The sequence below is a fragment of the Salmo salar genome, chromosome ssa22, assembly GCF_905237065.1.
Source record: "Salmo salar chromosome ssa22, Ssal_v3.1, whole genome shotgun sequence".
NCBI classification, from domain to species: Eukaryota; Metazoa; Chordata; class Actinopteri; order Salmoniformes; family Salmonidae; genus Salmo; species Salmo salar.
In genome coordinates, this window is record NC_059463.1 from 19,599,159 (window position 1) to 19,612,263 (window position 13,105).

The window sequence follows — 13,105 nt, forward strand, 5'->3', positions numbered from 1 at the left end:
TTTCAACATCTCCCAGAAAATAAAAGTGATGGATATAGAGGAAATAAAACTTGGGGGTATGGCCCAACTGTCTGTTTGATTTGAGTGACAGTGTGACAGGAAGCAGGCACTGGCTCTGCCTGACCCCTACTGGAAGTCACAGTACATCTGACTGGCAGTGACACACTAGCTAGGCCTACAAACAGTATAGTATGTCACATCAAATCTACTCTTAAGGGACAAGCAAACTGCACCGATTGTCTGTCTGCCCTTCATCTAGCGTTTATCTTCCATTCATTCTCTGCGGTGTGCTACAGGGACCACCCACTGCTGTTGTTTGACTGGAGACTGAATTTCCACATTCTCTGATGTTTCTGCATGGTGAATCGGTATGCCATCAGTAAAGAGCGATTTCTACTCTGAACCAATCAGAGAGCATGAGTGGGGAGCCAAAAGGCAACCAACAAGTTGAAAAAAATAGATAGCTGGTGACATTATCCACCCTCAGAGCCCTGGGTTTGGACACCACCCACTGCAACTAGATCCTGGACTTCCTGACGGGCAGACCACAGGCTGTGAGGATTGGCAACAACACCTCCTCCACACTGACTGCTAACACATCGGCCCCCTGGGGTGTGTCCTCAGCCCTCTGCTCTACTCCCTCTTCACCCACAACAGTGTGGCTTTGCACGACACCAACTACATCATCAAGTTGATTACACTACAGTTGTAGGCCTGATAACCAACAATGACGAGTCAGCCTATAGGGAGGAGGTAAGTGAACTGGCATTGTGGTGCCAGGACAAAAACCTCTCCCTCAACGTCAGAAAAACAAAGGAGTTGATTGTTGACTTCAAGAAGCAGAGGAGGGAACATGACCCGATCCACATCAACAGGACTACCATGAAGAGAGTCAGCAGTTTTAAGTTCCTCGGGGCCCACATCACTGAGGACTTGACATGTACCAACAACACTAACACTCTTGTCAAGAGGGAGCAACAACATCTCTACTTCCTAAGGCAGCTGAAAAAATTCTGCATGCCACCCGGGTCATCTCCAAATACTACCACTGCACCATCGAGAGCGTCCTGACCGGTTGCATCACGGCCTGGTACGGGAATTGCTCTGTCTACAACCGCAAAGCCCTCCAGCAGGTGGTGAAGATGGCCCAGTACATCACTGGGACCGTGCTCCCACCCATCCAGGACATCTACTCGAAACGGTGCCTGAGAAAGGCCCGCAGCATCATCAAGGACTTCACACACCCCAGCACCAGCTGTTAACTCCCTTACCCCTTACCATGAGATCTGATACCAACAGGCTCAGAGACAGTTTCTATCTACAACCCATCAGACTGCGGAACACTTGAATTGGACTGAGTACCTGCTCTGATTCGCCACACCTTAGCACACATGCACTCATTCACGCACACACCCACACAGACACACACACACACACACACACACATTCATGCTACACACATCACAACTGCTGCTACCAGACTCTTATTATGTTTGCTGAACACTGCACAATTTCATTTTGTCCCACAATCCTCCTTTCCCCAAAACAAGTGTAAATATTTTACTATAAATTGTGCCTTCTTGTATTATACTTATGCTAAAATGTTTATTATATTCTACTGAGACATTTATTTAATATTCATATTATTTTATTGTATTATTTCTTATTGTTGGACTCCTCTCCTCCTGTCTTCTCCCTAATGACCATGGAACTGACTGGCGAGGTGATAACAACATCACTTACAGCATATGATGAGGACTATTATCTATCTAGATCAGGGGTCACCAAGGAGAGGCATTGAGGATGACCACATTACAGTCATGTAATGGGTCACTTATTATTGCCATCTGCTTACCTCTATATGATCATCACTCTGAAAGTAGGTATGAAAGCAATAGGGAGGGAAACATAGCTGATGTATTGGTAGGCTGTACTGTCTTACGTAAGGTGAATTAAGTAATATAGTCTGAGATTCAGTGACGCTGCATCGAACAACATCCGGCTGACGTAACCCTATTTAGATACATTTAGAGTGGGAATGTATGATTTAACTCTATGGCCCTGGGCTTAATAAACTGTTCCTGCGTCTGATTGGTTGATCTGAGAAGAAGTTACAAGGTTTCGGCTTAAAAACACTCATTCTGTTTCCCAGTCCCATCCAGGCCAATGGTTTGCCTCCTATGGGACAAAGAATACTTTGAATGCTATTTTTAGGTTTGGAAAAGCTCATCTGCTTTTCCCTAGGTGAGAGGCAGCCCATCTGATCCCATCAAACAGCATGTTCCCTTTCCCTGTGCCTCAGCCCAGCTGTCTAATGCCTTCTCTCTCTCTCTCTCTCTCTCTCTTTCTCTGCATCATTTGCCTATGATGAGAGGGGGGAAGAGGGATGTGAGTGATGATGATGATGATGGTGTGGTGGTGGTGAAAATACTGAAGACGTTGACATTATGTTAAATATAGGCTATTGTAACATATTGTTGAAGGTCCTATAATTGAGCGAGTACTATGTGTTTTAAACATCTGTGTGTATTCGACTCACATGAAGGACTACACACACCGGAGCTCCATATTAGCAGGGCACAGAGGGGAGTGCCTGCCTGTCTAGTGGTTTGAGGGGAAGTCCCTGTAGCTCAGTTGGTAGAGCATGGTGTTTGCAACGCGAAGTGTTTGCAATGCCAGGGTTGTGGGTTCAATTCCCACGGGGGGGGGCATGTATGAAATGTATGCATTCACTACTGTAAGTCGCTCTGGATAAGAGCGTCTGCTAAATGACTATAAGAGAATGAAGAATGTGCTACAGAAAGAACCTAAACTATTTGAATCCTAAGAGAATAATACATATCTTTCACCTGGCAAAGTGGCAAGGTTAATCTGATCTGCATTCCATTGAAAACCAGTAAAAGACCATTAAAAACCGGACACAGAGTGGAGGTGTAGCCTAATGATTTAAAGCTGTAGAGACTAAAGAAAGATTGACTGAATTCCCTCCTCATTGGTATCAATTTATTGAAATGCAATTAAACCTCCTAAGAATGTGGTTTTTAAACATTAGTTCTGGTCAAAGTCAATATTATCCGTGCTTTAGTTTACTGTGTTTTTAAATACCATGTCAGTAGTTGACGAACGGAGCACTAGGACCCTGTAATAGGTGTAGCAGGATATCCCTCTGGACTCCGTAGGGAAACCGGACGCATGCGCTCATTTTACTATCAGCACCTCTCGATCGCTACAGCACGCGGAGTGGGATAAAATGTAACAAAACGTTGTACCTGCTTAAAGGAGCCGTGATCTGTGTGGTACCACCAACCAACTCACCGCGTATTCAAAGAAAACCTCCATTGCTTGGACCTTGAACGGAACATATTCAAAGTGGTTTTATAAAGAAGGAACTGAGAAACGATTTTAACAAGTGGATACTGTAGGTTAGTGGTACTTTGGCAGACGCCGAAGAGATATATAAAAGAGATTACTCGGCAAGGAAGATGAGAAAAACAATACCTGCAAATTAGGACCAGCTGCCCAGGACTTCTACAGAAGTGGTCCATCGGACAAGAATGGCTTGATTTGTTTTGCGTGAATGATGGGCATATTTTGACAGCAGCACTCATGCTTCACGGAAAGAAAAAGAAAGTTTGCTGCGTCTGATTTGGATATTATATTCGGAGACACGTTGTGTTGTCTATATTTCTATAATTCTGCGAGACCACCTGTTTGGTGTCGGATATTCATCATGTCCAAAGTGATCCAAAAGAAGAATCACTGGACCACTAAAGTTAACGAGTGCGCGGTCCTCAAAGACGCTCGCGGTGACTTAAATGTGCAATTACTCGGTGGTGCGGAGAACGGAGAGTTCGCTTACATCGGACAAGTTAACGATGCCACCGTGGTTTACAAAAATGGAAAATTAACAGAAGGGGCGTTGATATTGGAAGTAGAGAACCTCTCGATCTCTGGGTTGCCTCTGTATGATGTACAGACAGTGATAAAGAATTGCAATGGTCCCATCAGATTGAAAACGGTCAGACAAGGTAAGAGATGACACGGATGCAGCAGCAGAGCGTCCCAGAGCGCCTCATTCGTCCACACTGAGTGATGTATGAAAGTGGACAAGGCACTAAAATCTTATGTAATAAATATGTACTAAATCATTTCCCACTTTTCAGAATCCCATTCAAGGTTTTAGTTCCGTCAGATATATACATACTCATACATTGTGAGTGATTTATGTATGTTGAATTGCCCTTTTCCCCTTAAAACAACACCCACATGCCTTGCATTTCAGCAGTTAAATTACTTATGATTGGAGTGTACCAAATCGACGCTGTAGGTGCTATCTTGGCTGTTGCCTACTCATTAGGCCTAAGGCACTTACTGAGAGTTGACTACATCCCAACCTCTGCTCATACCATAGCAGGAAGATGACAACATTAACAAAAGCATACAAACAGCAGCTCTGGCCAGTGTGAACTGTTCATGGTCAACTTGACTCATCCCGGCCTTGTAGTTTGACACTAAGCCAATGTGACACAAACCCAGTGTGTCTGGCAGGCTTGTATGAATACTCAGAGCTATGATTTAGTGCCTGTGCCACTCTGGGATCGGACTGATTTTAAAACGTTTCTTTGTGGTTGAAAGAGGGGGAGAAAAATCACTAAAATATCTGTTTTTCCACTTCTATTTGTTTATAAACTGAGCACATAGGCCTACTTCATTGGCCCAAATCAAGAGCCACTTGATGGGCAACCTGTGGACTACCTATTTTCTTGTCATTTTCATACAACAAATTCCCGAGTCAACACACAGGCCATGCCGCATGGTTCTAGTTTTGGTTGATGAATCCCCTCTGTCTAGGCTAATAGGAAGAATGTGGCCATCCTGCCCATGTTCATAATGACTTGAGACAATATCAGGAAGCTGGCCAATCAGCTCCCACTCCAGTCTCATTTCCAGATCCTGTTTGGAGGGATGGAGGAGGGGATGCCGTGGCGATACAGTCACATGACCATATGCCATTTCAGGTTTTAAAAATGCATGCTGTCTAGAAAATGTTCTCCCTAATCAGGCTTAATTGGGAAAATATGTTTGGCAACAACGGCCATCTGTAGCTTATGTTCAGTTTAAATTTCCTAATTTAGCTCAAATTAATGTTTATTTTACCTTTTATTTAACTAGGCAAGTCAGTGAAGAACAAATTCTTATTTACAATGACGGCCTAGGAACAGTGGGTTAACTGCCTTGTTCAGGGGCAGAACTACAGATTTTTACCTTGTCAGCTCGGGGATTCGACCTAGCAACCTTTCGGTTACTGGCCCAACCACTAGGTTACCTGCCGTGTCTGTCATTTTCACAGTTTGATGAATGCGAAGGCAAAAGGCGGTGCTGATTAGGCTATTATCCATCAGGTGTTGAACATTTCTGCATCCTCACTCAAGTTCAGGGTACAGGCCGGGCATAGCATGTTTTTGGTGCTAATTGTGGCTTTTTAACGGCCAACAGTCTATGCTTTTGTACAGGGATTGATTACAGTACACACAGTACTGAGCTGCCACCGGGTGCCACATGCCATTATGTGGCCATGCTGCTGTATTGACACAGTCGGTAGCTCTGGGAGAGTCATTCACTGGATTATGTAATATGTGCGTAGTTTCGACATGCATTCCCACACTCCCTGCTTTGTTGAAAGGACTCCTGCTGCATATCATAAAGAGAGAGACATGTCTTTGATTGACATTTCCTATTTAATACATTTTGTCTCAGTCTGTTTGGTATCTAGTCTGAACACTAAACTGTTTTTGAGGGAACTTGGTTGCAGATTATTATCATGTTCAAAATTATGATAAAAAAAAAATCTATACGGGTGGCTCTATCCTGGTCTACATTTCCTCTACCCTGCCCCACACACACACACACACACACACACACACACAGGCTTTAACATGGAAGCGGATTAGTATACCTCAAGGCTCCCATAGTTAATGGACCCATGTGTCATTTAGCAAGTCCTTGTGTGTGTTTGCTGTGGGATCAGTGTATGGCGCTCCATGGGGCTGGGCCGATCAGACCAGGCAGCATGAAACACAGCATCAAGGTCAGGGGTCAGTGAGGAGGTATTTAGTGTCTGGATCACATCAGAGCACAGCATAACTCCATGTGATGCTGTTAATCCCCTCCTAATATACTACACTGGGCTGACTGAGTCAGTTATTCAGCCAGGGATCAGTCCGAAGGAAAGGCAAAGACAAATTCAGTTAATTTACAGGGGTATTCAAGTTTAAGTTTCACCAACATGATGTGTGGCTAGCCTGATACACTTCACAAGCTCAGCAGATTTAAACTCTGTTGTAAATCCAAAAGGAAAAAGTTAAACTTTTAAAAAATTGTGGTGGGAGTATAGCTAGCTGGTCCTGTGGCTCAGATTTATGGCAGTGTGGGTGGTAGGTCGAGAATCTCTCTTTCAGTGGGTGTGTATTCATGGATGCCAAGGGAAGCCAGGCTTCCCCAAAAAAATGTACCAAGAAAAAAACGAAACTTTTTAATATCTCTGTTTCATAATTTACCTTTAATTCGCAAGAGGCTGAATAGAATATACAGTGAGGGGAAAAAAGTATTTGATCCCCTGCTGATTTTGTACGTTTGCCCACTGACAAAGAAATGATCAGTCTATAATTTTAATGGTAGGTTTATTTGAACAGTGAGAGACAGAATAACCACAAAAATCCAGAAAAACGCATGTCAAAAATGTTATAAATTGATTTGCATTTTAATGAGGGAAACAAGTATTTGACCCCTCTGCAAAACATGACTTAGTACTTAGTGGCAAAACCCTTGTTGGAAATCAGAGGTCAGACGTTTCTTGTAGTTGGCCACCAGGTTTGCACACATCTCAGGAGGGATTTTGTCCCACTCCTCTTTGCAGATCTTCTCCAAGTCATTAAGGTTTCGAGGCTGACGTTTGGCAACTCGAACCTTCAGCTCCCTCCACAGATTTCCTATGGGATTAAGGTCTGGAGACTGGCTAGGCCACTCCAGGACCTTAATGTGCTTCTTCTTGAGCCACTCCTTTGTTGCCTTGGCTGTGTGTTTTGGGTCATTGTCATGCTGGAATACCCATCCACGACCCATTTTCAATGCCCTGGCTGAGGGAAGGATGTTCTCACCCAAGATTTGACGGTACATGGGCCCCGTCCATCGTCCCTTTGATGCGGTGAAGTTGTCATGTCCGCTTAGCAGAAAAACACCCCCAAAGCATAATGTTTCCACCTCCATGTTTGACGGTGGGGGTGGTGTTCTTGGGGTCATAGGCAGCATTCCTCCTCCTCCAAACACGGCGAGTTGAGTTGATGCCAAAGAGCTCCATTTTGGTCTCATCTGACCACAGCACTTTCACCCAGTTGTTCTCTGAATCATTCAGATGTTCATTGGCAAACTTCAGACAGGCATGTATATGTATTCTTGAGCAGGGGGACCTTGCGGGCGCTGCAGGATTTCAGTCCTTCACGGCGTAGTGTGTTACCAATTGTTTTCTTGGTGACTATGGTCCCAGCTGCCTTGAGATCATTGACAAGATCCTCCCGTGTAGTTCTGGGCTGATTCCTCGCCGTTCTCATGATCATTGCAACTCCACGAGCCCCAGGCCGAGGGAGATTGACAGTTCTTTTGTGTTTCTTCCATTTGCGAATAATCGCACCAACTGTTGTCACCTTCTCACCAAGCTGCTTGCCGATGGTCTTGTAGCCCATTCCAGCCTTGTGTAGGTCTACAATGTTGTCCCTGACAACATTGGAGAGCTCTTTTGTCTTGGCCATGGTGGAGAGTTTGGAATCTGATTGATTGCTTCTGTGGACAGGTGTCTTTTATAGAGGTAACAAACTGAGATTAGGAGCACTCCCTTTAAGAGCGTGCTCCTAATCTCAGCTCGTTACCTGTATAAAAGACCCCTGGGAGCCAGAAATCTTTCTGATTGAGAGGGGGTCAAATACTTATTTCCCCCATTAAAATGCAAATCAATTTAAAACATTTGACATGCATTTTTCTGGATTTAAATAACCGTTTAAATAAACCTACCATTAAAATTATAGACTGATCATTTCTTTGTCAGTGGGCAAACGTACAAAATCAGCAGGGGATCAAATACTTTTGTATATATACAGTGAGGGGAAAAAAGTATGTGGACACCCCTTCATATTAATGGATTTAGCTATTTCTGCACACACAACCATGCAATCATTGGCAGTAGAATGGTCTTATTGAAGAGCTTAGTAGTGACTTTCAACGTGGCACCGTCATAGGATGGCACCTTTCCAACAAGTCAGTTCATCAAATGTCTGTCCTGCTAGAGCTGCCCCGGTTAACTGTAAGTGCTGTAATTGTAAAATGGAAATGTCTAGGAGCAACAGTGGCTCAGCCGTAAAGTGGTAGGCCCCACAAGCTCACAGAACGGGACCGCCGAGTGCTAATGCGTAAAAATTGTCTGTCCTCAGTTGCAACACTCACTACCGAGTTCCAAACTGCCTCTGGAAGCAATGCCAGCACAATCACTGTTCATCTGAAGCTTCATGAAATGGGTTTCCTTGGCCCAGCAGCCGCACACAAGCCTAAGATCACCATGCTCAATGTCAAGCGTCGGCTGGAGTGGTGTAAATCTCGCCGCCATTGGAAACGCGTTCTCTGGAGTGATGAATCATGCTTCACCATCTGGCAGTCTGACGGATGAATCTGAGTTTGGCGGAAGCCAGGACAAAGTTACCTGCATAGTGCCAACTGTAACGTTTGGTGAAAGAGGAATAATGGTGTGGGGCTGTTTTTCATGGTTTGGGCGAGGTCCCTTAGTTCCAGTGAAGCGAAATCTTGACGCTACAGCATACAATGACATTCTAGATGATTATGTGCTTCCAACTTTGTGGAAACAATATGGGGAAGGCCCTTTCCTCTTTCAGCATGACAATGCCCCTGTGCCTTATTTTTATTTAACTAGGCACAAAGCGAGGTCCATACAGAAATAGTTTGTCGAGATCGGTGTGGAAGAACTTGACTGACCCCGACCCCTTTGAACACCTTTGAGATTAATTGGAACGCTGACTGTGGGCCAGGCCTAATCGCCCAACATCAGTGCCCGACCTCACTAATGCTCTTGTGGCTGAATGGAAGCAAGTCCCCACAGCAATGTTCCAACATCTAGTGGAAAGCCTTCCTAGAAGAGTGGAGGCTGTTAAAGCAGCAAAGGGGGAACTTATACTAATGGCCATGATTTTGGAATGAGATGTTCGGCAAGCAGGTGACCACACTTTTGGTTATGTAGTGTATCTCGCCGGAGAAAGCATCTTAGCGAGCGAAACAGTGCCTCTGTATGTGTAGCCCATCTATCTGATGCTGTCTGGTCAAAAAGAGTATGACATTGTTGCCGCCCGTAGCATTGAATGCAAAGGAAGCCAGCAGGCATTTGGCTTCCCTTTTATAAAAAAAAAAAAATCAGCATAAGCAATGTGTTTTCCCACCAGAGATGTTTCCATCAAATTGACTTGTTGCAGATTAAAAGCTGTGCGTGATGACGTAGTGCACATAAAAACACATTCATCTTATGTAATGGATTAAAACAAATAAAAGTTGAATGGGTTTCCATCACATTTTCAACTCTACTGATGGTTTTCTAACAGAAAATGTTGAGTTTATAGTGTGCCCACTCTGGTATTGACACATGCACTCTAGCCAACCGTGCACTCTAGCCAACTCTATCTGTGCGCTGTTGGCTAGAGCACATGTACAGCCTATTGGCCCTTTCCTAAATTAGTCATGGATGGAGATGGGGATTTGGACTTGTGGTTTTACTTAATTCTCCATACTGGCCAATGATTATAACAGCGATTCTGATCCAACCAGAAATTAATTCATTGTGCCCCTGGCCTGTGAGGATGGAAGTTCAATATGTAGCTAGATGTAGAACGCTATTGTTAACTAGCTGACTCATGGTTGCCCATGAAAGGAAGTTAGCCAGGTAGCCTACGACACAGACAATCACAACCACGGACAGCCACATCATATTTAGCTTATGTTGATTGGACTATATTGTTTTTGGTATCTTTTAGTTGTCACTGTATTAAACTAAGCATAGGGGATTTGATTATGTGGAATAGTGGAGGCGGGTCCTGTTTTCTTTGCGATTTGCGGTAACTCTCCGGTGTTCTAAATCAATAGTTGTTTAGGGGTCCGAAAATGTTGGAAACATGAACTTGCTTGACCATGCTGTAGGTCATATAACTGTTTGTTACATGCAATATGCTTTGTGGTCTTCACCGGACAGAGGTTGCTCTATGTTTTTTTGATGAAACAAGGGTGTGGTTGAATTTATTCTGCTACGGTATCTTCTTATTGTCTCTGCCTTTAGGCCTATATATCACTGTGTCAAGGCATATGAACTAACAGGTTATAGAGCAAACAACGTAATTATCACAACACAGGTTGTAATATAGCTTTTTTAATTCTGGCTTGGCTTCACCAGTGATTAAAAAAACATTTTATATATATTTTTTAACCTACACGTTGCTACTGCTCTCCTTCTGTCTTTGCATGTGGAAGCATTTATTTCCTTTTCCTCTGTGTGAACCCCCACAGCCCCCCCATCTTTGTATTCACTGACACAGTCGACCAGCTCAACTTCCCCCGCACAATGTGTTCAGACACAATCTCTGGGTTTAATTTACCTATGTTAGTTACAAAGGAAGTGGGCAAACAGTGAATGGGGTCTCAGCTGTGCTTCAGGCTCTTTCTGCCTGCCTGTCTGGATGGAAGGTGTTGTATCCTTCAGATCCATTGTAATTGTGAACCCATGATGTTTAGAACTCCTGTCAACAGCCTCTTCGTCATCATGGTCATTCCTCAAGGAGGATACAGTCGGTGACATTCTTTAATTTCTCCAATTCCCCCCCCCCCCCCCCTTGATTTCCTGTCAGACGATGAAGTCACACACGTCTTGTTGAGTGGCTGAGATTTAGAGCTTCTAGATATTTCTCCCAGTTCTCAGTCTTCGCTTCCCATCTCTTTAACACATCCCAAGCAGTGGATCATTTGACAAATCTACTCATAAGGCCTCTGCTTATTCCCACATTGTCAATGTGGCTGTCATATTAGCATAATCCCATATCTGGGAGGTGTTTCTCAGGCACAGTCGTGTGCAGTATCACAGTGTGTATGGCGTCTAATGGCTGAGGGGTGTGGGTATGAGCTTACTGTGAAGCCTTTGACTGCTATGGTAAGTTTGATTTAAATCCGTCCCATTGCAGTGACATCAGAAGGGAATTGCATTCCACAGTCATTCTGCAATCCCACACAGTGTTCATTAGAAGGTTCAGTTGACCATTATACAAAGTTGTGTTCTTCACATCCAACGCTTGCAGGAATCTGATCATCATTGCATTTGATTTGATCAGCCTGGAGCTGAGCGGGGCAGAGGGTGACGCATGCTGACGTGCCAAAGCCCTGTCTCAGTTTTGCTGTTGTTTACGCAAATTAGACGCAGTATTGCTCCAACGGGCATACTGCTACCAGGAAGTCAATTTATAAGAGCAGAAGTAGATGTTAATAGTCTTGGCGGCATAGAAGTCAAGAATCTTCCATGTTCAAATGAAATACTAATAATCAGGAGGCCATACACTCACACATACCTTATCTCTGCTATTGTCCTAAAATATGAAAACATAGCTTAGGAATCAAAAATATTAATTTGCTTTGATTATTTTTAGTCAGTCTATCCTCCGTTCTCTGGAGATGCTTTTTTTCTTTACCTTTTTAATTATGCTTAGACCAGACCAGTGCCCTGGGGTCCGATTACACATCTCATTAGCTTCTGCTGGTGCCCCCCCATCTCTCTCACACACACACATTTCTTGGGGATTTGAGGACAGGCCGTCCTGATTTAAGAGGATTATATAGACATGGTTGTGTTTTCCACAATAGCCAGCAAGACTGCACACACGCACTCTCTGGGGTCGTGTGTTTCTGTTTGGTCTGGAAGCCCAAGGCATGGCATACACACCAGAGGAATCCCCAGTGTGCACTGCTCTAGCATGCTGTTCTATTCTTCTTCATCAGCCCAGTCTCCATCTTCTCTTTTGCTCCTCCGTTCTCTCTCTCAATCATTTATCTTCTCTCTCTTTGTCATCTGAGTGTGTGAATTGTGGAGCCTCTCGATGACGGGGTTGGTCTCAGATGTCTGTGAACTAACTTGGGCTGACTTGGCAGAACCCTTCTCCCCATGTTAACTCTTGACAAGAAGCTGTACTATAAGGACCTTCATGGGAGTTATGGATTAGTGTGTGTCACATGGCATTGCAGTAAGTACCATTTTCAGTAGTGACACTTGGTGGGCCGACGAAAGAAACACATTTGGATAACGAGAACCAGATTGGATGCAAATGTGTGTGTGTTTTACACCGAACTATGATTTACATCTACCATCTGTGTTTCTGGTGTCTGTTCAGGATATGTTTTGATGATTCATGTTTGTAAAAATCCTGCATTAGCATGCTCTCAGAGCACATTTGACATTTAATCACCACCCAAATGTCATTCATTAATTGTTATTCATTTAGACCCTCATTAGTCACTATGAATTACCTAGAGAAACATGAATATGTGGGGGGGGCTTCAGGAGTTTACTCCAAATCGCTCATCTGGAAATGTCAGCTGCTGTGATTGACCAGCATTTGGTTTCCTTGATGGAGAAAGCATGTGGCTGTTAGCTGGAAACTGCTATTATCTAATGCTCCAAAATGGTGGTGTTTAACAACAGGGTGTCATGTACTGCTATGTCATCATCTGTACAGGTGGGCTACATCTATTTGCTCAGCAATATGTGGTGGTAGTATAGTGCCAAATGCCATAGCCATGGTGATATACAGTGCAGGGCAGAACGTTTCTCTGTAGCAGACCTTTAAACATGTCCTGTCCTGATCCCTTCATCCACACCTAGGACTTGCTGGGCACAGAGATTACAACCAGACTCAGCATGTTATCAACACCTTCATAATGACTCCTAGTTCAGACTGCACACACTGGCGTTGCACTGGTGGACCCCTGTAGACACACGCTGGTCCGCTCTTTCACATCATCA

The 13,105-nt window shown here is 44.0% G+C and overlaps 1 protein-coding gene across 9 annotated transcripts in view; it reads left to right on the plus strand.

Annotated features, from left to right (window-relative positions):
- The first annotated feature begins 3,199 nt into the window (after positions 1-3,199).
- LOC106583030 (membrane-associated guanylate kinase, WW and PDZ domain-containing protein 1) overlaps positions 3,200-13,105 on the plus strand; it is a 198,412-nt gene continuing 188,506 nt past the window's right edge. For 7 of the 9 annotated variants that reach the window (XM_014166771.2, XM_014166774.2, XM_014166772.2 and 4 more), the window contains exon 1: positions 3,200-4,028. In XM_014166771.2, coding sequence (XP_014022246.1) covers positions 3,731-4,028 — 298 coding nt within the window. In that variant the 5' untranslated portion in view covers positions 3,200-3,730. The remainder of the gene's footprint in view (positions 4,029-13,105) is intronic. The other 2 variants (XM_045705606.1, XM_014166780.2) reach the window with 1 other exon arrangement.